Source organism: Cicer arietinum, chromosome 7, assembly GCF_000331145.2.
Source record: "Cicer arietinum cultivar CDC Frontier isolate Library 1 chromosome 7, Cicar.CDCFrontier_v2.0, whole genome shotgun sequence".
NCBI classification, from domain to species: domain Eukaryota; kingdom Viridiplantae; phylum Streptophyta; class Magnoliopsida; order Fabales; family Fabaceae; genus Cicer; species Cicer arietinum.
The window spans coordinates 196,077-220,099 of record NC_021166.2 but is presented as its reverse complement, the minus strand read 5'-3'; the positions used below and the strand labels follow the sequence as shown (position 1 = coordinate 220,099).

Genomic DNA, 24,023 nt, shown 5'->3' with positions numbered 1-24,023 from the left:
GAATGACGGGCACGGAAATAAACAGACCTCGAGTTCACTGTTTAACTGAATTTGTTTTCTCAATCGATCTTGAGATTCAGTGACCTCCTTCAAAAGTTGATCCTGGAGTGCCTGTTCACGCCCTTTTGCAGCAGCGAGTTCCTGTTCGGTGTATAAGAATTGGTCCAAAAATGTCTTCCTCTCAGTCTCTGTGAAATTTGACAGTCAAAAAAGGGAGTACATAAGAAGATGATAATATGTGAGAATACAATTCCTGAAAAGTCACTTGGACAAGCATATACCAACCAACTTTATGGAAATTATCATTCAGTGTCTCCAATTGAGATTGATAATCACGAACTTGATTTTCAGCTCTACTTAAGGCATCTAGAAAATCGGATTTGACCTGTGCAATAATTTAGACAAGGATTTAAGAATCTTTAATAATCAAACACAGCTGCATAGCATATGAACATATATTAATCGAGTATTTACGGTTGTTAATGCATTGTAAAACGGTAATAATTTGATTTGACGCAGAAAGAGAATGAAATTGAAAAGGAAAAAAACAAACCATTTGGCGACACTGATAGGTGCATAGCATGTGCTCGGAAACGGAGGGATCCTGGGATGACTCCGGCGGATCCTCGTAGACGACGAGCTGCCGATTAACCTCAGTGTCGGCATCTCCATCGGCACGTGGCCTCTTCGGTGGCGGAGGTGTTCGGAGTATCATTTTCCCTGAGTTGCGTTTCCCACGATACTGTATTTGAATTGAAATTGAAATTGAAAAATTGAAACCCCACCTACAAGGCGCAACTATATCCCGGTGCTACTTCAACGAATAATGTAATATATGCATTTCATAGCCATTAATTAGCATCCATTGGTTTCGTGGTGTAGTTGGTTATCACGTCAGTCTAACACACTGAAGGTCTCCGGTTCGAGTCCGGGCGAAGCCATTGTTATTATTTTAGAGAAGCCATTGTTATTATGGCCAGTGTGGATAAAGTTTCTTATATTATTTAGTCTTTTCTCGTTTTAAATTTTATGTTATTCATTTCATCTTTATATTCTATTATTATTTTTTCTACAATTAATTTTATTCTTTACATGTAAGTAATTCAACGAATTTTCATACTATAGATAATATAACGTTTAGAAAGTGAATTATCGATTGTTGCTAACAAATTAAAAAAACCATTTAAGATATATTTTGTGCATTGTAGGAGAATATTGTGTATATTTTATTAATTTGTGTTTTTATGGTGGTCGATGTGAGGAGAAAGTGAATCAAAAGTTAGAAGATAAAATCATCAAGTGAAGTATAGTTTGTTTAATTCTATTCTCAATACTATTTTTAGTTTTCTATTGTCAATGGTTGTTAATATAAATTTCAAAACATAAAGTACGGAATATTTAAAATAGTATCACAACAAATTGAGAGTTTACTAATACATATCCTAATCCTCAGCTAACTTTGTCACTATAGTGAAAAAATTCACATCCAAATATCAAATTTGAAACATCTATATAAATGAGATGTGATATCTATTTTGTTCATAAAATTTACCTTAAATGTTATTCTTTAAGAGATCTTTGATGATTAAATACATGAGTCTATGTATTTTATAATGCACAATTAATAGAATATTTGAAATTAATGCTTGAAAAATCAAATTTTGTTGTTTTTCAATCATAACATTTATATTAATATTTTTTAAATTGCATTTCTTTAAACTATAATAATTATTAACAACAGTTCCACACAATTGATTCGTGCATCGTACGGTAAAACACCTAATTATATCGAAATTCTATTAAGTTGTGTTGGCTAAAATTTTAACCCAAATTCCCTAAACCACAAAACCCTAAAATCCTTGCACATAGAGCTCGTGGACAACCAAAACAAGCAATAACTACATAGGCAGTACCAATGCAACAAGCAACAAAAAATAGTACTATTCTTTTTAGGCAAAGATTAATACTATCGGCAACTCTATATGCATGCAGCTTAGGACGTCATTGTAATTGAGTATTAACATGTAATTAGTTCCTCTAGATATGCATCCACAATGATATGCAAGAATGTCATGTTCATTTGGGAATCATATATATGTGTGTAACTCAAGGAATGCTATGGTTATGTGTAAACAAATATTAGCGTTCTTTTCGATAAAGGAATGCGTGCGGTTGGCATGCATTTTGAAAAGAGATGTGACTTTATTTTTTGCATGTATCAATGTCATACATAAAGATGTGACTTTTGAGACATCCCACTATTATTCTTTTCCTAATTTTCTTTCTCAATTTGAGAATTACTGCCCTCGATGGTTGTTGATAGTTGCGAGATGCGAACATTCAATGAAATGACAACTATGCCCTACATCAACACTCGACAATGAAAAATAAATGTTAGAGAAACAATATAATTTTTACCTCGTATTATCTTTTTTTCCTCACCCTTTATCTTATTTTCACTTATAGTTGTCCCCTATTTTTTTTACTTTTTCTTCTCATTCACATATTTTTTTCGATATTGTTTAGTGTTATTTTTGAAGATAATGACTTTATTTGTGTGAAAATAACACAATAACCACATATGTGTATGTACACGTAAAATCTTTTGAAATACTTTAACAATTTAAACATTGTGTAATACTTTCTTATTATATGAGTTCCAACTTCTACAAACTTTATTGTAGATAATTTTAATATATAAAATATTTCAATGTTCAACTCCAAAAAGTTGAAAAAACTAAGTAAAAACAAATGAATTTTCAACAAGTTGATATAGAGAAGTTATTGAGGATGGAATGACCCTTCATGTTTGAAGCCTTGAACGAAAATTATTTTGGCCAAAATTTTATATTTGTTAGGGATGGCCATCGATATTGTTGACTTATTGAATTTTGTTTCCTTGGAAGATTTAGTTTTGATACATTAGTGGACGGGTAAATTTTGAATTGATAGTGTATAAACTAATTATTTTTGGATAAAATATTCAAAAAATTTTCATAAAATTATTAGTTTATTTAACTAATAAATATAAAATTACATACACAATTATGTTTAATTAATATTAAAAATTAATGAGGACAATAACAATAAAAACAAGAGAAAATAAAAAATAAAATTGTAAATACTAAGGGCTTGTTTGATTTAATTTTTAAAAACTGTTTTAAATTAAAATATTTAAAACTTGTTTGAATACACTGTTTTACAATATCATTTTAAAAAATCATCTATGTTTTACTATTTTTAAAAGCAAAAAATCAAAAGAAATTATAAATGTTCTACTTTTTAGTTTTTCCTTTTCAAACACCTATAAAGTAGAATTGAAAAAATACGAAAAAACACTTCTTTTTATTAATGGTTATATTATAATAATATACTATATTGATTTATCTTAAAAACACATTATATATTGGATGTCTTTATACAATCAACATAACTTTTGTAAAGAATTTTTATTTTCTATTACTATTTTAAAAAATAACTTATCAAACAAGCTTTTTCACTTTCTCATTTTTAAAACAGTTTTAAAAAATAGAATGCCAAACAGTTTTTTTTATTTAATTTTTCTAAAATAAATTTCTTAAATCTAATTTATAAAATATTTTCCAAAATATAAAAACAAAATACAATCAAAGAAACCCTAAAATACTAGTTTAAAAAAAATTATAAATTAACGAGAGAAGTCCCCAATTATTATTATTTTATGTATATATTGGAGAAAGCGGTTTCGGAATTGGATTGGAAATGGGTGGGAGTGGAAGTGGTAGAGGCGCGGGAAAAAGTATCGGAATTGGAATGGCGAGAAGTGGCAGTCGAAGTGTGATGATAACCGGTGTTAGCAAAGGTATCGGAAGGGCTCTTGCCATTGAATTGGCGAATCGTGGTCACACCATTATCGGGTGTTCCCGTGCTCAGGATAAGCTCGATTCTCTTCATTCTCAACTCTCTCTTTCTCCTTCTCATCTCTTCCTCAACGTCGACGTCGTATGTTCTCTCTCTCTCTTTCTTTATTCAATTAAATTCAATTATTAATAGTTAATTAATTATCTCAAGTAATTTCAGAGGTGCAATAAGAGCGTTGAAGAAATGGCACGAATTGTAATGGAGAAAAAGGGAGGTCCTCCAGATGTTATAGTGAACGGGGCAGGAACCATAAACAAGAACAACAAGATGTGGGAGGTTCCAGAAGAAGAGTTTGATTTGGTTATGGAGACCAATTTGAAAGGGACAGCCAATGTGTTGAGACACTTCATCCCTCTAATGATTAATAATAAGAAGAAAAAGAATGGGGAAGAAGGGGGTATTATTGTGAATATGTCTTCTGGATGGGGAAGATCTGGTGCGGCCCTTGTAGCACCTTACTGTGCATCCAAATGGGCAATAGAAGGACTCACCAGATCAGTTTCCAAAGAGTTGCCCGAAGGAATGGCTGTGGTGGCACTCAATCCTGGAGTTATCAATACTGATATGCTCGCCTCTTGCTTTGGTGCTTCCGCATCTCTCTACCAATCCCCCGAATCATGGTTAGTTTACTACTAGTACTACTATTCATCCCATTCCTTTCTTTTCTATAACCTAATTCATTCATTCATCAATCAATCAATCAGGGCTTTGAAGGCAGCCACCATGATACTCAATCTTACCCCCGCAGACAACGGTGCTTCTCTCACCGTATGAACTTTAACCCACTCACTCACTCACTTACATTACATGATTATTATTAATTTATTATTATCAACTTTCATTTGTTCTATTATTATTATTATTACAACTATTCAGACAGAACAAATACGTTTTCTACTTCTTCTCTTCTCTAAACTAGTAGTAACCTTTAGTCTCATGGATTTGGAAATACAACCTTAGTGTGAGACTAAGGCTAATTATAAGTCAAGAATCATACTATTACTATTTATTACTACAACTATACCACATAAGATGATTGTAAAGCTCCGTCTTCAAACTACTAGCATAACCATTCGGGTTCTCCTCTCTCAACTTAATTATCTAACTATTTGTGCCAAACAGTTGCCTTTGCCTTTGCACTACCACTGGTTGGTTGGTCACTGGTTCAATGAAAAATACACACACACACACACGCACATACACGCAATAGAGTTGTATTAGTTACCTTCACAATGGAATCAAATAGAGCAGGATCCATATTTCACTCTTTCTTCCATCTTAAATTTGGACTTAAAGGATGAAACAATCCAAAAATATTCAAACAGATGGCCTAAGGTATCAAATACTGTATTAATTAATGGCCACTGAATCCACTATACATACATTCCTAGCATTAAAAACCATATATATTTACAAATTTGAATCAACATTGCCCATGTGTATACTTTCTACAGGACACCTTCCTTGAAAGGACCAGAATCACGCAAGAGTTTTATAACAAGCTTCACCTGTAGAGGCAAAAATGTCCATTATCTTAGAATTACATTAGCATGGATGGTAATAACACAATACAACAAAATGCCTAATAATTATAAAAATCATTCAAAGAATAATGCAAACATATTTTATTGAGTGCCAAAATGCACTACTATGATTGCTTCAAATATCAAAAGCATTTATATTCTGAAGCCCAAAAATGGTTACATCCTTGCCTCCAATTCTACTTTGTAGGCTCTACATTGTATGTGAAGATAAAAATAGCGCTTATAAAGTTCTCTCTTTTGCTGCAAAGCAGAGTTTGTTTTGGTGAATGCAATTAAAAAGAGAACTTCTCAAATGAGAAGTTAAAACGACACATCCTAGCACTCACCTACAATGCTTCCCAGATTGGTTTTAATGATTAAGGAGTATTCAAACTAGGAGAAAACACCAACTAAATGTATTTTACAAGTATTTTATCTAAATGAGGAACAAAATATAAATCTTTGGTGCACCATACCTGAGAAGATTCACGAACTAAAAAATCTTCTATAGCTTTCCTAAATTCTTCATCAATAAGGTAATGGCAGCTATATGTTGTCACAGGAAGATATCCACGCTCAATCTTATGTTCACCCTGAGCTCCTGCTTCTACTGTTTTAAGATTGAGTTCAATCGCTGCTTCAATTGCCTGTGATGTCAAAACAAAACGTAAATATATTAAATGATGATTTAGATGGAATAAATATCTGATGAAAAACTATAGCATTATAATCCAACCATAAAACCAAAATCTAGCAAAAATGTAAATAATCATCTGACAATACTTGAGGGGAAAGATAATGAGAAACATGAACCTGGTAATAACATGCTTCAAAATGCAAAAATGGATAGTAAGTTTGTGGCTGACACCCCCATAGACGCCCAAACAAAGTATCTCCTCCGATAAGATTTAGGGCACCAGCAACTAGTTCATCCCCATCTTCAGCAACAATAAGTAGTACCTGATCTCCCATTTTTGATCCCATCTCATGAAAAAATTCCCTTGTCAGGTGAGGAGTACCCCATCTGTCAATATACCAGTAACCATACTAAATATTGACACTACCACCACTCCCATTTCATCAAATAAATTTCTTATCACAATATGATGGTTCAATTAGCATAACATACTTGTTATCAGTTGTGTTCCTGTAAAAGGTATAGAAAGAATCCCAGTGCCTTGCCTTCCAATACAAAAACGTAATATGTAAGTAATTAGAAAGCATCGAAACCTAAGGGCCTGTTTGGTTATGCTTCACTGTTTCCAATGCAAATCTCTAAAAATAGGAAACAAAGTGAAAAAAGATGTGGGGTATGTTTATAACTAAAGTTATAAACAAGAAATGGATACAAAAGTGCACTATTATACAGAGAGAATGCTCCGATGAATATATCTTCCAAACAATTATAACCACGTGATACGAAGACATTGATAGCTATTTGATTAAACAATTTCAAGTCAATAATTGGACAGCGTAGACTCCTAGAGAAATATCGGAAATTTCCCTTCTAATTGTTTGGTACAACATGACAATATCGTTCACATGTTTAATGGTTTGATTAAGAAATGATTATTTGTTACCATGTAGTTTGAGGTTTAGACCAGTGTTGTCAAATATTGGCTATGGTGGATTGCGGTGGCAGATTTTTTTCAACTGTCATAGCCAATCTGTCAAGAACAGTGGCGCGCCATGGTGTTTTATGGTGGAAATGGCAGCTAAAAATGGCAGAATTTTGGCTTTCCACCTTGGTCTGCCATCGATAACACTGATTTAGAGTTTAGACATTTAATCTCCTTTTCCACCTTTTCAAACCCCTGTGTCTACTCTGCACATGGGTCAAAATTGGAAACTATAAGTTGCAATTCACCCTTAGTTTGGTTTTAACTAACTTATGATGATAACAAATATGCTAGAAAATTCTATATCATAGGAGCAAGTGCACTATGATTCTGATATATCCTACCCTAGGCAGCACAGACAAACAGAACTGTCAACCTTTCACACAAATTTAAAGACTGCTAGAAGACATGATAAGTTGACCTCAGCCGATTCAACGGAAGCTTACTAGTATGTAACACAGACAAAACATCACAATTTATATAATCAAATATCAATTTGCAACAAAACACACGGTAGATAGTACACACTTAATCTTTATTGAATATACATATCATATGAAATACCTTTATTTCATAACCCCGGAGGCGTTTCATAATCAAGTTCTGAGCTGCAACCTGCAATTAAAGATATCATATGATTTATGTGGCTAAATGTACCAGATCAACAACATTTGTAGCAGAGAATCCAGGATCGTTTGCATATGGTGACACAAACAAAAGAAAGCATTTTTGTAATACATTCTGGCTATGCTATTGCTATCACAAATAGTTATTAAATGAAAGAAAACTGAACACTATTGACAAATAGAAAGAACAACAAACCAGGACACTGCTACTGATATATAACTCCTTATGACCAGCTGAAAAAACCTATACACAACAATAAATGCTATTTTTAACAATTATACCAACCTTCTTTCGCTCTTGACGTATCTTTTTTCTCTTATTATGCTTCATGTCCATCAAGAAGTCATCAAAACTGCAAGCAATGAGGGAACCCCAAGAAAAGGAAAATTGCAATAACTAATGTTAAACATGAATATGACATGACATATCTCTCTCATTCAACTTCATCTATCAATGGATAAAAAAACGTAGCAATAGGAATCATGCATAACAGCATAGGTAAAATGAGCAATCCATTTACAAATATGAGAGCAAGTTGCTATCTTGTTTGTGACTCACGATTTGTAGTTGCGGTTGTTCCAGTGATACTGCATTCCAATTCTGGGGAGGAAACCTTTTTGAGTGAATTTGTGCCATTCATTTTCAGAGGGGAAAGTGACGTGTAAAGATGAAAGCTGAGACTGTTGTGAAGTAGTAATAATAATAGAGGAATGAAATTAGTTACAGGTCTGTCATGATGTGTGTGTAAATAAATATATGGAAAAAAGTAAGTTGAGTACTTTGGCAGTGAGATCCTTCATTGCGGAGAGAATAAAATCAAAAACGTGATTTTTGATAGAAGTGTCACGAAGTAAGATCCTTGGACCGGTGACTGGGGTGAAGGGCACACAAGATTGTAACTTTGGGTAATAAGCGGATCCATAATTATAGTAAGCATTGGCCCATGAATGATCAAAAACGAATTCACCATATGAATGGGTCTTGAGATAGAGAGGGACAACAGCGAGGATGTGGTTGGTTTCTTCATCTTTAGCAACGATGTGATGTGGAGTCCATCCTTTTTCCTTGACAGCAGAAGCAGAAAGCTCTAAGGTGGATAGAAAAGCGTGGGAGAGGAATGGATTGAACTTGTCGTGGCCGGTAGCGTCGAGTGCACAGGCGTCCCATTCGGTGGATGGAATATCTGAGATTGAAGATACAAAGGAAACAGTTATCACTTTCTCGGAGGAGAGAGTGAAAGTGAACTTTTGTTGGTGAGAAGAAGAAGAAGAGATGTTATTGCTATTCCGTTTGGCAGGTCCCCAAAACAACGATGCATGGATTCTATTTCTATAAGGAAACGGAGAAGTCTCCGATGATTTGAATTTGCGAGGCAGAAGAGGCGGCGATGAGCACCTCACTCCAACGGCTGCTGCTGCTGCTACTACTGCCATCGCCACTCACTCATTTGCCTGAGTGACTGTCTGCCTGCCACGTCGCAAATTTATATTGCTTCCTTGGATTGGATTGTTACGGTTACATTATACCAGTTAATTAATTACTCACCAATTAACAACTTTTATAATATAGAAGGATGTCTTTTCCTTCATTTATAAAATATATAGGCTATTCACACTCCCATTTTTCCACCCACACCCTCGAATTCTTTATAAAAATATGGTATCTAAAATGTCCTTGTTATGTATAACATCTTTAACCCTAATCCCTCATTCTATTTTCATCATCAATCATAACTACTCTTTTTATCTTTATTTTCTACCTCTCATTCGTATTCATCATTTTCTCTCACACCTTTTCTTATTCTTCTTTCATTTTTAACAACTTCAACATCTTCAATCATTTTTATTGTCTCTAATTTACATCAGGTTTATATCAATCTTGTTCTTGTTTTTTTACGATATATAATTGTTGTTTTTGTTTTCATGAAATTGGTTTTTTACGCAACTCTAAAAACCTACGTGAATTGAGTTGTATATGCAAATTCACTCTGTTTAGAAACATACGTTTCTAGGCAGAGTGAATTTGTGTTTACGTGAACTCAGTTCACGTACATTTTTTGGTAGAATGAGTTTGCGTACGCAAATTCAGTTCACGTACGTTTACATGAATTGCGTTTACATAGGTGTTCATGAATTGAATTCATATATTGCTTGTGCACTCTTAAACCCCGTTGGATACACGTACGTGAACTAAGTTCACGGACAATCTTTAAGCTTTGAAATATTTACAACGTATAATTCCCAGATTTTGAAATTTTTAAGTTCACGTAAAATCTCCAAATTTTAAAGAAAAAAAATAAACTCAAACACAGATCAATAAATATATTTTATCGGGTGACTTTAATCACAATATGAAGAGGAGACTTATAAGTGTAAGTTACGAGTGACTAATGTGAATTTTGAATGATTATGAACTATGATGAATGAGTTATGGATGAGTTGTGGCATAGTTATGAGATTATGAACAGTGAAAAAGATATGTTTAAAAAATGTTATAAATAATCAAAGATATTTTAGTTATTTCGTATTATAAATTTTTTTGAGATATGTGGAAAGCAATATTAAAAAAAAAAAATATATATATATATATATATAAACGTCACTGGTCACATTGTAGAGTTAACATAATAGCATAATTTTAAAAGTACATTTTATTAGGAGTGAAATTGAAGGAAAAAAATTGGACTTAAATATTGTTTTCATAATATATTGAAAGGCATGTGAATGTGATGAAAATAAAATGATTGAATTTTATGATTGTGTCTATATATATATCCTTGTTCCTTTACCATTGATTTTACTCACAACATAGCCAAATCATTCATCCTCTCAATCCCCTCCCACAAAGGAACAGTGTTTGAAAAGGGAGTAGACTTAGCATATAGATCAAGTTATGGAAATGCGGTTTATTTTTTCAAATGAGACAAGTATGCTCGTATAGACTATGGAACAAACCGTCTTGTTCAAAGTATGAAGAAAATCATATTAACATACCAATATATTAAAACCAGTGACATTGATAATTGAAAGAGCCAAAGAAGGACCAGCAAGAAGCAACTCTTGATTCAAATGTCCAACAAATATGAGAGTGGTAATTTGTAAGTTATGAAATACACAAACAAGTATCATTGGCCCTGCCAACCATAATCATTTGTTCAAAGTATAAAAAAGATTAGTGATGGTTTTACATGTTTCCGTGGCACTATATTTGAAAATGGAATAGATGCAGCATTTGCTTCTCATAAAACTAATGAAGCATAATTTTTCAAAGGAGAGTACTATGTACGCACAGTTGTTCCAGGCTCCACTTGTGACAAACTTATGGGTAATCCTGCCAAAATTGTTGATTATTGGCCTTCTCTTCGTGGCTTAATCCCTCTCAAAAATTAATATCATAACTAAGAATAAACGTTTGTCGTTCATTTTGTTTTATGTATAATGTAATGTGTGTGTGCGCTTTGCTTTCTGTTTCTGTTTTTTCTTTCATGTAATAAAACTATATTTCTCTTTTCATGTAATATTTCTTGTGTTCAACTTTTAAGTTTAATTATTAAATTTGTTTTTACTTAAAAATATCAATTTTTTATTAAAAAAATTTAAATAGAGATTAAAAGTGAGTAAAAAAATTATAATAAAAAAAGTCTATATTTTTTATATAGAAACTAAAAAAAAATTTATGATTTAATAAAAATTACAAACTTATTTAATTCGATATTAAATGTTTTTCTAAATGTTTTTATTTTACTTTTTTTTTCAATATTTTGATTCTTTTAATAAATCAAAATATAATCAATGATGTTTTTTCTTTCATACTTTTATAAAGATAAAAAACATGTATTAAATGCCTTTTACTTTTAATAAATAAATTAAGGATAAAATAATATAGATTAATCTAACTTTATCGTTTCTTAATACCTATGTTATCTCTAAAATACTAAAAATTAAGTTTTGTATCCAATTCCCATTTCTCACAAAGTTTCTATAAATAAAATTCTAATAAAAATTCTTCAACTATACGAGAAGTGGAAGCGTATTATCTTGGACTCCAGTGCCTCATACTCTTATTGCTGCTTTATTTACCTAAAGAATCAAGATAATGAATGTTGTTAGGAGCCACACATATTTAAAAATGTATATATTTGTTTAAGCAAAAGTAGAAATACTTACTTCTTTCTCCCAATCAGTGCGCCAAGTGACAAAAAGAAAACACACAACTTGCACAACAAGTGTTGTTACAAGACCTAAAAAGAGCCCCTGTTTTTATGAAGAATAAAGTTAATCTCAAATTTTGATTATGAAGCGAGTACTAGTTTTAGTGAAATCTTACTTGACTGTTCATGTGGAAAACAAAAGTTAATAAAGCGGAAAGAGGAATTCCCACAAGATAAAAAGATCCTAGATTAACATATGCACCAAGCTTCTGCCAACCACATCCTCTCGCAACACCTATTCACAATTAAATAATAAATTATATAATAAAAAAAAACATTTTAATTGCCTGCAAAATGCACTAAGCTTCATACCTTGAAGTGTTGTTTGAAATGCATCTACAAAGACAGCAATTGCAAGAACAGGTGTCATGGAAGACACATATGAAACTACTTGATGTACATTGCTAAAAGCCTTGCCCCACACTTTCCATACCGAAATAATCAAAGCAAACTCTACAACTCCACATGTCAAGGTCTACAACTCCACATGTCAAGGCCATCATTAAGGTCACTAAAACAGCTACATATGCAGCATTTGGATATCCAACTCCTAATTCATTTGAGATTCTTGTACTATTTTGTCCAAACATGCATGTAATCACACACATTAATATAGTCAGTAATAAATAATATCATAAATTATTTGTTGTGATAGTATGCACATTTTCTTGATTCTATTTTGGATTACAATATAGTATTAATCAAGTTTAACATGAAAGACTAACCTTTCAGCAACACTAACTCCAAATGGTATCATCCAAAAGGAACCAAGTACATTAATGCTGGGAAACAAAAATATATTTGGTCATATATATATATATACAAAGTAATAACTTGACATAATTCAACATACCATAATTTTAATTTGCGATCCCTAACTACAGTTACAACCATAATATTGTTGATTTTGAAGTATTTGCAACAGTATCGTAGTAGCAATTACAGCCACATTTTCTCGCATTTTCGTACAATATAAAAATTTGTAGCGCAACGCAACCGCAATTTAAAATCATGTTGGAGACAATGAACAAAGAGAAACTAACCATATAGAAAGTGCCGAAGTTTGCAGTGCAGGATTGGGAAGAGCACCAGACAGAAACACCATTACTTCAAATGTCCATGATTCTAAACTGAAACATGATAGAGATACAATAGAACAACAATTAGAAATCACAATAAAACTCTCTTAACAAGATACAAATAATTAATACATTTAGATAAATATATGGACCAAAGTTGCAACTAAGTCAAAATAATAATCTACATATTTAAATGGCTAAGATAAAATGACTTTACTATCAAGATTCAAGTTCTATTATTAATATATTCATCTATATTCTAAGAACTCAATTTTAGTTGCGAAGAAAAGATCATACCAAACCATGACTGTTGAAGGGAAAACAAGTTTGATGACGAGGAACACAAGTGTACACTTTGTTTGTGTTGCATTGTTTGTGTTTATGGTGTTAGCTGAAGATGTTAATATAAACTAACCCAAGTCTTTTTACATGAAGAGGAGAACTTGATGTAAAGTAGCAATAGTAGCACATTAACCCAATTTGAGACACAAATTGCAATAGCAGCTCCTTTTATACCAAACCCAAAATGTAAAACAAAAGCCCAAGATAGAAGGACATGTATTATATTGGTGAGTCCATTAGCCAACACCATAGAAAAAACTATGTTTTGGGTTTGTAGGAATTTAACAATGCACCTAAAAATGCCATTGGCAAAAAGGCTTGGGATTGCATAACGAGCAAATAATTGAGCTTATGCAATAAGTTCATTTGTGTCATTCGATGAACATTTAGGTCATTTTCCATCTCTAGGTTTATTCTAGTTCAATTAAGGTTTTTAACCAATCTTGTGCTTCCAATAAGTTCTGCTGCAATATCTTTGTCTTGATGTAGAATTGCCCAAATAATTGATAAGGGTAAACTAACAAGTGTGATAACCAACATAGCTCTCTGTGTATATATTCCAACCATATGATATTGTTTTGCTTCATATGCTTGACCACAAAATGTGTCTAGTGCACTTGACATACCCATCTACATAAATATAAACATTGAGTTTATAAAGAATAGTATGATTTTTATCAAAAGAAATATAATAGTATGATACAAAGCAAACAACATTTTCATGTACAATATAAGACATAAGTTATATGATATTTTGACTATTAGGTTTTTCAAAAATATATTTTTGAAACTAAGTAGTATAGACTAATAGTTTTTTCAAAAATTTCTCCAATCCATTTTTAATTACTTAGAAAAATGTATTAATTAAATAAAAAAATGATCAGACATCATAAAAGTTAAAAAAAAATCTTTAAACCATGAGCAAATATGACTTTCATACATTCATGCATAGACATCAATATTAATTTTGGAAATTAAAATGAAGAAAATCATATTAACATACCAATACATTGAAACCAGCGACATTGATAATTGAAAGAGCCAAAGAAGCACCAGCAAGAAGCAACTCTTGATTCAAATGTCCAACAAATATGAGAGTGGTCATTTGTAAGTTCTGAAATACACAAACAAGTATCATTGGCCCAGCCAACCATAGTCGTTAGTTCAAAGTATAAAAAAGATTAGTGATGATTTTACATGTTTCCGTGGCACTATATTTGAAAATGGAATACATGCAGCATTTGCTTCTCATAAGACTAATGAAGCATAATTTTTCAAAGGAGCGTACTATGTACGCGTGGCAGTTGTTCCAGGCTCCACTCGTGACAAACTTATGGGTAATCCTGCCAAAATTGTTGATTATTGGCCTTCCCTTCGTGGCTTAATCCCACTCAAAAATTAATATCATAACTAAGAATAAACATTTCTCGTTCATTTTGTTTTATGTATAATGTAATTTGTGTGTGCGCTTTGCTTTCTGTTTCTGTTTTTTCTTTCATGTAATAAAACTATATTTCTCTTTTCATGTAATATTTTTTGTGTTCAACTTTTAAGTTTAATTATTAAATTTGTTTTTACTTAAAAATATCAATTTTTTATTAAAAAAATTTAAATAGAGATTAAAAGTGAGTAAAAAAATATTGTTGTTCTATTTTTTGTAGAGATTAATTGTTGTTCTATTGTATCTCTAAGTCAAATATTGTTTATTTTGAAGTATTTGCAACAGTATCGTAGTCGCAATCACAGTCGCATTTGCTCGCATTTTCGTACAATATAAAAATTTGTAGCGCAACCGCAATTTAAAATCATGTTAGAGACGATGAAAAAAGGGAAACTAACCATATAGAAAGTGCCGAAGTTTGCAGTGTTGGATTGGGAAGAGCACCAGACAGAAACACCATTACTTCAAATGTCCATGATTCTAAACTGAAACATGATAGAGATACAATAGAACAACAATTAGAAATCACAATAAAACTCTCTTAATAAGATAAAATAATTAATACATTTAGATATTTCTATATCATGAAATAGTATACCACATCATTTTAAATATATTAATTCGTTTTTTTTTCTTTCAAACATCTGAAAGAGGGACCAAAACTAAAAACTTTTAAAATATGAGAACTAATTTCATAATTTGGTATAAATATATGGACCAAAGTTGCAACTAAGTCAAAATAATAATCTACATATTTAAATGGCTAAGATAAAATGACTTTACTATCAAGATTCAAGTTCTATTATTAATATATTCATCTATATTTTAAGAACTCAATTTTAGTTGCGAAGAAAAGATCATAACAAACCATGACTGTTGAAGGGAAAGCAAGTTTGATGACGAGGAACACAAATGTACACTTTGTTTGTGTTGCATTGTTTGTGTTTATGGTGTTAGCTGAAGATGTTAATATAAACTAACCCAAGTCTTTTTACATGAAGAGGAGAACTTGATGTAAAGTAGCAATAGTAGCACATTAACCCAATTTGAGACACAAATTGCAATAGCAGCTCCTTTTATACCAAGCCCAAAATGTAAAACAAAAGCCCAAGATAGAAGGACATGTATTATATTGATGAGTCCATTAGCCAACACCATAGAAAAAACTATGTTTTGGGTTTGTAGGAATTTAACCATGCACCAAAAAATGTCATTGGCAAAAAGGCTTGTGATTGCATAACGAGCAAATAGTTGAGCTTATGCAATAAGTTCATTTGTGTCATTCGATGAACATTTAGGTCATTTTCGTCCTCCCTAGGTTTATTCTAGTTCAATTAAGGTTTTTAACCAATCTTGTGCTTCCAATAAGTTCTGCTGCAATATCTTTATCTTGATGTAGAATTGCCCAAATAATTGATAAGGGTAAACTAACAGATAACCAACATAGCTCTCTGTGTATATATTCCAACCATATGATATTGTTTTGCTCCATATGCTTGACCACAAAATGTGTCTAGTGTACTTGACATACCCATCTACATAAATATAAACATTGAGTTTATAAAGAATACTATGATTTTTATCAAAATAAATATAATATTATGAGACAAAGCAAACAACATTTTCATGTACAATATAAGACATAAGTTATATGATATTTTGACTATTAGTTTTTTCAAAAATATATTTTTGAAACAAAGTAGTATAGACTAATAGTTTTTTCAAAAATTTCTCCAATCCACTTTTAATTACTTAGAAAAATGTATTAATTAATTAAGTTAGTTTTAGACTGATCAAGAGTTAATTGCATAGGTTGCGTTCTAGTTCTCTAAAGAAAGTCAATAACCTGGGACATTAAGTGCACATTTGTTTCTCCATTCAAATTTTCTATTTTCCTACGCTTGGTTTCTTCATCTGCCTTGATTTCGGTATCTTGTTCACCATTTTCTTTAGAAATTGGCCTTTTTCTTTTCTTAGAATCTTTCTTCACCTCAGGTGTTGCCTCTTCGTTTGATGCCTCAAAATTCTCCTTTTCTGAAACAATTGCATTGGTATCTTCAATCTGCTCTTTTGCATCGCCTTCCCTTTTTGACTTATCTTTCTTTTTCATTGTGTGTTTGGACCTCTTCTCTGTCTCCGCTCCATTTTCGACTTTGGCATCTATGGATAATTCATCCTTAACATTATTTTCTACAGCTGTAATATGATCTACTGAATCCCCTTCAATATTTGACTTACCTTTCTTTTTCGTTTTACGTTTGGACTGCTTCTCTGTTTCAGCACCATTTTCAACTTTGGCATCAGTAGATAAATCATCCTTAACTTTATTTTCTGGAACCATAGGCAGTGACTCCAATTGGTTATCTTCCATGTTATCAGCAGCTTCAGAAACTAATTTGCTTTTCTTTTTCTCTTCATTTTTGGAGTGCACGCCTGCAACTTTAAGGTAATTGAAGAGCCACAGCATAAATTTAAATGTCAGGACACAAGAAGAGACAAAGTGAGATATGATAACAAGTTCTGACTCTGAGAAAGAAAGAAGAATTCATTGTTATTGTTAAATACCATATTAGAATGTAAATAATATATATGGACCGTAAGTATATAAGTATTCTGGTCCGTTAGCATTACTGTAAATTAGGGTTATTTAATACTCTATGTCTATATAAAGAGATTCCGCTGTGTAGTTGAAACACACACGGGTTATTCACAATATGTCTCTCAATACTCTTTATATTCAACATGGTATCTAGAGCCAACTGAGAGACAACCCTAATCGTCAACTACCTTGTTGACCCACTGTCTCCGGTGAATATTTTCTTCGGCAAATCGTGTTCTCAACTCCGGTTTTCCCCCTCTGCTGTTGATACGCTGATTCCTCAACTTTTGTTCAGCCGTTCACGCCCTATCATCGCTGCCATCACTGTTTTTGACGAGTTTTTTCGACGAACGACCACTCCAACAGCATCGTACACCCCAGATCGGCCAAAACCCTTCAGTCGTATCATTAGAACCTCCCTCACGCGTCGCCTGACCTCCTGCGCGTGAGATCCACACGCCGCCCACTGCCGCCGCGCGTGACGGCGCGTCTGGCAGCCGTTCACGGTGCCGTTTCTTCCACTGCACTCGCCTCGGACCCCTGCTTCCATATCTACCCTCAGTTTTCAGTTTCGAGTTACGGGTATACGAGTTCCAATTCAAACAGCCCCTGTTTTCCCGATTCCGACACGTTTTCTGACAATCTGTGCTGACCATGGCATCCCAGTCTGAAACAAAGAGCATATTCACCAACTACATCACCTCTCCTCTCTCTGTTGAAAAATTGAATGGATCAAATTATGATAGTTGGGCTGCCGACATCAAACTATGGCTACGTGGTCAAGGTTACGAGGATCATCTCACCCAAAACCCTGATAAGGTGAGTGTGGCTGAAACATCCAAATGGAGTCAGATTGATGCTCAGTTGTGTAGTGTCATTAAGTCCACACTTCATCCAGATGTTAAACCGATTTTCCGTCCGCATCTCACGTGTGAATAAGTTTGGAGTCAAGCAAAGACACTCTATACTAACGACACACAACGTCTCTATGGAGTGTGTCACCGCTTGTTGAATATCATTACTCCGTTCATTTCTGCATATCGATGGTTCTGTTTCTGCATATCTTGGCACCGTTCATGGTGCACTTCATGACTTTAATGAGCTACTCCCTCCTGCTGCAAGTAATCAAGTTGAACAGAAGAAGGAGTTGGATCAACGCAGCACCTTCTTCATGCTTCTTGCACTCTATGGCCTACCCCAGGAGTACTCTGCAACTCGTGATCAAATTTTGGGGTCTGTTACTGTTCTGAATATGTCTACTACTTCAGCGATCCTCCTTCGCGTACCAGCAAAACATCCAGTTGAGCAGGGTGACACTGCTGCTCTTGCATCTCAAAGACATAATCAACAACGTTCTCGTGGAGGACCATCCAGCTCTAAGCCTCGTCCAAAATGTGAGAATTGTCATCGGCTTGGACACACTATTGATCGCAGTTGGAAGTTGCATGGCAAGCCTTCACCTTCGATAAATGCAACTCAACTTGATCCTTCTGCCACTATTCAGACTACACCATCTCCACAAGGCTCCCCGGCAAACTATGAAGATTTTCTCTGATGGGTTCAGAGTCATCCAAACTCTAGTTCTCCTACTTCGGTTACACACACTGATAACTTATCTGTTTACCTCTCTCATTCATCTTCTCTCGGCCCTTGGGTTCTTGATTCTGGTGCGTCTGATCATGTTACTGGTAATAAAGGTCTCTTTTCATCACTTTCTACATCTGGTTTTTTACCTACTATAACTTCTGCCAATGGTACTCAAACCCGGTCTCAAGGAGTTGGCACTGTTCACATTCTCCCTTCTATCTCAGTTGCATCTGTTCTCTATGTACCTGGATGCCCCTTTAATTTACTTTCAGTTAGTCGATTGACTCGATCTCATAACTGTATTATTACGTTCACTAATGATAATGTTACCTTGCAGGACCGGAATTCGGGACGGACGATTGGCGTCGGATGTGAGTCACAAGGCCGCTATTCCCTTTCTACAACATCCAAGACGTGCTCTGCCACAGAGTCCCCACATACTATCCATGCTCAGCTAGGACACCCAAGTCTTACCAAACTACAAAAACTGGTGCCTAGTTTGTCTAAGTTATCTACTTTACATTGTGAGTCGTGTCAGTTAGGGAAACACACCCATAGTAACTTTCCCGATCGAGTCAATAAAAGAGTATCATCTCCTTTTACTTTAGTTCACTCTGATGTTTGGGGTCCCTCTCGTACTGTGTCTACTTTAGAGTCTAAGTATTTTGTTACTTTTATTGATGATTATTCTCGTTGTACGTGGTTATTTTTAATTAAAAATAGAACTGAATTATTTTCCATCTTTGAGCAATTTTATAAAGAAATTAAAACCCAATTTGGAGTTTCCATTCGTACCTTAAGAAGTGATAATGCTCGAGAATATTTGTCTCATCAATTTCAAAATTTTATGGCTTCCAACGATATTTTACACCAAACCTCATGTCCTCATACACCTCAACAAAACGGGGTAGCCGAACGCAAAAATCGGCATCTCATTGAAACCACACGAACCTTGCTTCTCCATGGCAATGTTCCATTCCGTTTTTGGGGGGATGTAGTCTTAACGGCTTGCTACCTTATTAACCGTACGCCATCTTATGTCCTTGATGGCAATATCCCCCATTCGGTCCTCTTTCCCCATGCACCTCTTCACCCACTACCACCTCGTGTCTTTGGGTCCACATGTTTTGTTCACAATTTATCCCCCGGTTTGGACAAATTGTCAGCTCAGTCACTCAAGTGTGTCTTTCTCGGTTATCATCGGTCCCAAAAAGGCTACCGTTGTTATTCTCCCACACTACACCGCTATGTTACATCAGCTGATGTTACCTTTTTCGAGTCTGTTCAATATTTTAAACCTACCCATATAGCTACTGAGCCTTATCAGGACATTAATCCCGAACCTCCTCAAGTAGTTATCCCTCTCCCACCCACTCATATTCTTGTCGAACCTGCCGAGTCTTCCCCCCAACCTCCACGACCACTACAAACATATCAGCGTCGTCGCTTATCCTCTGTTGTGCCTGTTCCTGCTCCCATTACAGACTCTCCTCCGACGCCACATCCGGATCCGCCCTGCCACCTGAGCCTGACCTTCCCATTGCTCTTCTTAAGGATATTCGGACCACCCGTAATCCATCTCCTCATTATATTGATTTGTGTTATCATCGTCTTTCTCCTTTACATTACACTTGCTTGTCCTCCTTGTCTTCTGTTTCTATTCCTAAAACTACACGTGAAGCATTATCCCACCCTGAGTGGAGGCAAGCAATGCTTGATGAGATGTGTGCTCTACAAAGCAGTGGTACTTGGGAATTGGTACCTCTACCTCATGGGAAGTCGGTAGTCGGGTGTCGTTGGCTTTATACAGTGAAGGTTGGTCCTGATAGTAAGATTGATCGATTTAAGGCTCGTTTGGTAGCCAAGGGATATACTCAGATTTTTGGGTTGGATTAAAGTGACACATTCTCACCAGTTGCCAAAATGGCATCTGTCAGACTATTTTTCTCCATTGCTGCAATTAGACATTGGCCCCTCCATCAGCTTGACATTAAAAATGCTTTTTGACACGGTGATCTTGAAGAGGAAGTGTATATGGAGCAATCACCAGGATTTGTTGCTCAGGGGGAGTCTTCCAACATGGTTTGTCGGCTACACAGGTCCCTGTATGGTATTAAACAGTCTCCTAGAGCTTGGTTTGGCAGATTCAGCTCGGTAGTACAAGAATTTGGTATGATCCGCAGTGAAGCCGATCACTCTGTATTTTATCATCACTCAGCTCAAGGGTGCATCTATCTTATTGTTTACGTGGATGACATTGTTATAACTGGAAGTGATCAACATTTCCTTTGCTGTCAGTGTGGTAAGTCAGTTCTTAAATTCTCCTTGCCAAGAACATATGGATGCTGTAATCCGGATTCTTAAATACATCAAAAGTGCACCTGGAAAAGGTCTCATTTATGAAGACAGAGGACATACTCAAATAATTGGCTACTCAGATGCTGATTGGGCAGGCTCACCCATAGATAGACGATCAACTTCCGGGTATTGTGTACTCATAGGAGGAAATTTAATATCTTGGAAGAGTAAGAAACAAAATGTTGTAGCAAGATCCAGCGCTGAGGCAGAATACAGGGCCATGGCACTAGTAACATGTGAACTCATCTGGCTGAAACAGTTACTGAAAGAACTTCAATTTGAAGAGACTAGCACAATGACATTAATATGTGATAATCAAGCTGCATTGCACATTGCCTCGAATCCGGTTTTTCATGAGAGGACCAAGCATATTGAGATTGACTGTCATTTTGTTAGAGAAAAGATTGAATCAGGTGACATCATCACCAGCTTTGTCAAATCCAATGATGAGTTAGCAGATGTGTTTACAAAATCATTGCGAGGTCCTAGAATTAGTTATATATGTAACAAGCTATGTGTATTTGATTTATATGCTCCAGCTTGAGGGGGAGTGTTAAATACTATATTAGAATGTAAATAATACATATGGGCTGTAAGTATATAAGTATTTTGGCCCGTTAACATTACTGTAAATTAGGGTTATTTAATATCTTGTGTCTATATAAAGAGATTCCGCTGTGTAGTTGAAACACACGGGTTATTCACAATATGTCTCTCAATACTCTTTATATTCAACAGTTATAAACAACAGATATGCTAGTAGTTTTGTAAGGATTTAAAAGTATACCTTGCTCCTTTTGGCCATTGATAGTTGACTTAGCATCATTACTGTTGAAAAGAGATGAAAAACAAGAAAAACCTGAATTAACATATAAGCGAGACGAAAATAACACCTAAAGACCCAAAACATTGTACGAACAAAAGACTAACTAGGGCAGCAAGCAGCAGCAATTAAAAAGTGAGATTGCAATTCTTAATTTTTCATCCTAAAGTACTAAATCTCAGATTCTGGCGCAGAACAGACAACCCCACAAATGCCATAGTGTGATTGTGTGTGGGCAGGATAACTCCATTTCTGAAGATTACAAATATAGGATAAATGATTTGTAATAAACAATGTCATAAAATAGCAGCCATGGTGGAAAAAGTAAAAACATAGTGAATTTTGTGCCAGCCTCAATAGGCAATTTGTGAAGCAACCACCGCTATTGAAATCCGCAACAATACAAAAATGTTATGGCGGCCAGATGTTTCTCTTCACTGCTAAAATGTGCTATTAGCAAGTGTGATTGGCCCAGCCTTTCTAATCAGTAATTACTATTGTTGGTACATGGTTCCTCAGTTTCATCAGACAATGGCCAGTTATACAGTGTCCTTTACACAGAAAACTAGGAACAGTTTTGCACAAGTAAAATATAACTGGTCAGTGTACAGTTTACAGGAATCAGCAGTGCCTTCTGTAGTTCATAATCAACTTTCTCTCCATAATCTTGAAAGTTTAATTTAAAGCTAAGATTGTTGGTCTTACCATGTTTCAAGAAATTTGCGGCACATTTCTTCTAGATCAACTGACGAACCCTCTGTATTATCTTTCTGCATCACAAGCAGGAGCGACAATGTAAAACATAAGGAAAATCCAGCCAATTTTTTCACTGAACAGTGAAAAGGAAAACACAAATATGGAATACTGAGGAATACTGGTTTACACATGACATCACAGCATACAGCCTTCCTTTTGCTTTGTAAGTACATAATTACAAAAAGAAATCTGAAGCAAGAATCTTTTCTTATGTTTCGTTCAAAAATTTAAAAACAAACGGACTCAATCAAGACGATATTCTCAACAAGCGCGCTTATGGAAAATAAATATTAAATTTTTTTTGAAGTTTTATTAACAAACACTTCTCATATAAGATAAAATAAACTAGCCTTTGCATTATTGCCTCTAATTTTTTTTAAGAAACTATCTTATTTAAATTTAAACTCTTTATAACAGTGTAAACACCGATAAGCTTACAGAACCTCATTGCAAGTGAAGAATTATAAACTCAATTGCTAAGTTCTCAATTTACAAATCAATCTAAACCAAACATATACAAGGCCCAATAACACAACTTTTGTCATAAAATTAGTATAGATACACTTCCCAACAGACACCTAAGAGTTTTTTACACAATAACTTCTTGTATAACTTTGATATTAGCTAATGTATTTCACTTTTTTACAAGTTCTCTCATAAAAATTAATTTTGTATGATCACCTACAAGCTTATAAGGACATTTTTTTGCAAGTGGAACACAATAATCTTAATTTAATTATGAGATGCTTCTATAACATCACTAGCAGAAACACAGAAGAAAAATAAAATATTCCAAATGCGAAATTACTATTTTCCAATATCCTAATCACAACAAAAAGTGAGAATTTTATCAAGCACACGGGGTCTAGTATCATCAAGTTACAACTCAGCTAATCTCAAACAAAATTATGTCAAGTAGTTACCAACCTCAATTTTCGCTTCAGATATAAACTTTTTTAGGGTTTTGGAGAAGCCGGAGTGTTCAAAGTAAAGAGCAATAGATTGATGAAGAAGAAACTTCACTTTCTGTTCCGAGATTATGGTTCCGTTGTCGGCACCGTGCTTCATGGTTGGAGTGTTTAAGAGAACTTGACGAGGAGCGAAAGAGAAGAGGGTTGAAACTGGTTAGGGTTTATTTAGGGTTTCTTCTCTACAAAAT

The 24,023-nt window shown here is 34.2% G+C and overlaps 5 protein-coding genes and 1 non-coding gene across 17 annotated transcripts in view; 2 read left to right on the top strand and 4 right to left on the bottom strand.

The window, feature by feature from the left end:
- The window catches only part of LOC101495887 (mitotic spindle checkpoint protein MAD1), a 10,131-nt gene extending 9,237 nt beyond the window's left edge, over positions 1 to 894 (bottom strand). Inside the window, exons 1-3 of one of the 2 annotated variants that reach the window (XM_004499307.4) lie at positions 554 to 894; positions 286 to 385; positions 28 to 188 (exon numbers count right to left, since the gene is read on the bottom strand). In XM_004499307.4, coding sequence (XP_004499364.1) covers positions 28 to 188; positions 286 to 385; positions 554 to 715 — 423 coding nt within the window. In that variant the 5' untranslated portion in view covers positions 716 to 894. Of the gene's footprint in view, positions 1 to 27; positions 189 to 281; positions 386 to 553 lie in introns of both variants that reach the window. The other variant, XM_004499308.4, reaches the window with a different exon arrangement.
- Positions 868 to 941, top strand: TRNAV-AAC (transfer RNA valine (anticodon AAC)). The gene has a single exon. It is a non-coding gene; the product is annotated as a tRNA-Val (tRNA).
- Positions 942 to 3,714: 2,773 nt separating this feature from the next.
- Positions 3,715 to 4,797, top strand: LOC101496435 (NADPH-dependent pterin aldehyde reductase). Its single transcript, XM_004499309.4, has 3 exons — positions 3,715 to 3,981; positions 4,060 to 4,520; positions 4,605 to 4,797. The coding sequence occupies exons 1-3, from the start codon at positions 3,742 to 3,744 to the stop codon at positions 4,672 to 4,674; spliced, it is 771 nt and encodes a 256-aa protein (XP_004499366.1). The 5' UTR covers positions 3,715 to 3,741; the 3' UTR covers positions 4,675 to 4,797.
- A 336-nt stretch (positions 4,798 to 5,133) lies between these two features.
- LOC101496765 (uncharacterized) lies at positions 5,134 to 9,200 on the bottom strand. 2 transcript variants are annotated; one of them, XM_004499310.4, is made up of 8 exons: positions 8,449 to 9,197; positions 8,228 to 8,349; positions 7,955 to 8,021; positions 7,607 to 7,657; positions 6,553 to 6,605; positions 6,237 to 6,447; positions 5,900 to 6,070; positions 5,134 to 5,408 (listed from the first exon to the last, which is right to left on the bottom strand). In XM_004499310.4, exons 1-8 carry the CDS (start codon positions 9,100 to 9,102, stop codon positions 5,349 to 5,351), a joined length of 1,389 nt encoding a protein of 462 aa, XP_004499367.1. In that variant the 5' UTR covers positions 9,103 to 9,197; the 3' UTR covers positions 5,134 to 5,348. The 2 variants fall into 2 exon arrangements, with proteins under 2 accessions (XP_004499367.1, XP_073219826.1); XM_073363725.1 differs by lacking the exons at positions 6,237 to 6,447; positions 6,553 to 6,605 and having other exon boundaries at positions 8,449 to 9,200.
- A 2,334-nt stretch (positions 9,201 to 11,534) lies between these two features.
- LOC101497080 (uncharacterized) lies at positions 11,535 to 24,023 on the bottom strand. Of its 10 annotated transcripts, XM_073363727.1 has the most exons (16): positions 23,792 to 24,022; positions 22,814 to 22,878; positions 22,073 to 22,113; positions 16,980 to 17,180; positions 16,588 to 16,901; positions 15,610 to 16,276; positions 15,140 to 15,226; positions 14,498 to 14,643; positions 14,304 to 14,414; positions 13,256 to 13,930; positions 12,923 to 13,009; positions 12,605 to 12,661; positions 12,192 to 12,452; positions 11,996 to 12,114; positions 11,836 to 11,922; positions 11,535 to 11,748 (listed from the first exon to the last, which is right to left on the bottom strand). In XM_073363727.1, exons 1-6 carry the CDS (start codon positions 23,930 to 23,932, stop codon positions 16,169 to 16,171), a joined length of 870 nt encoding a protein of 289 aa, XP_073219828.1. In that variant the 5' UTR covers positions 23,933 to 24,022; the 3' UTR covers positions 11,535 to 11,748; positions 11,836 to 11,922; positions 11,996 to 12,114; positions 12,192 to 12,452; positions 12,605 to 12,661; positions 12,923 to 13,009; positions 13,256 to 13,930; positions 14,304 to 14,414; positions 14,498 to 14,643; positions 15,140 to 15,226; positions 15,610 to 16,168. The 10 variants fall into 10 exon arrangements, with proteins under 10 accessions (XP_073219828.1, XP_073219833.1, XP_073219827.1 ...); XM_073363732.1 differs by having other exon boundaries at positions 11,836 to 12,114; positions 16,980 to 17,174; positions 23,792 to 24,023; XM_073363726.1 differs by having other exon boundaries at positions 11,836 to 12,114.
- LOC101505782 (protein DETOXIFICATION 16-like) lies at positions 11,722 to 14,405 on the bottom strand. Its single transcript, XM_027334328.2, has 10 exons — positions 14,304 to 14,405; positions 13,823 to 13,930; positions 13,374 to 13,465; positions 12,923 to 13,009; positions 12,605 to 12,661; positions 12,313 to 12,452; positions 12,192 to 12,215; positions 11,996 to 12,114; positions 11,836 to 11,922; positions 11,722 to 11,748 (listed from the first exon to the last, which is right to left on the bottom strand). The coding sequence occupies exons 1-10, from the start codon at positions 14,403 to 14,405 to the stop codon at positions 11,722 to 11,724; spliced, it is 843 nt and encodes a 280-aa protein (XP_027190129.2).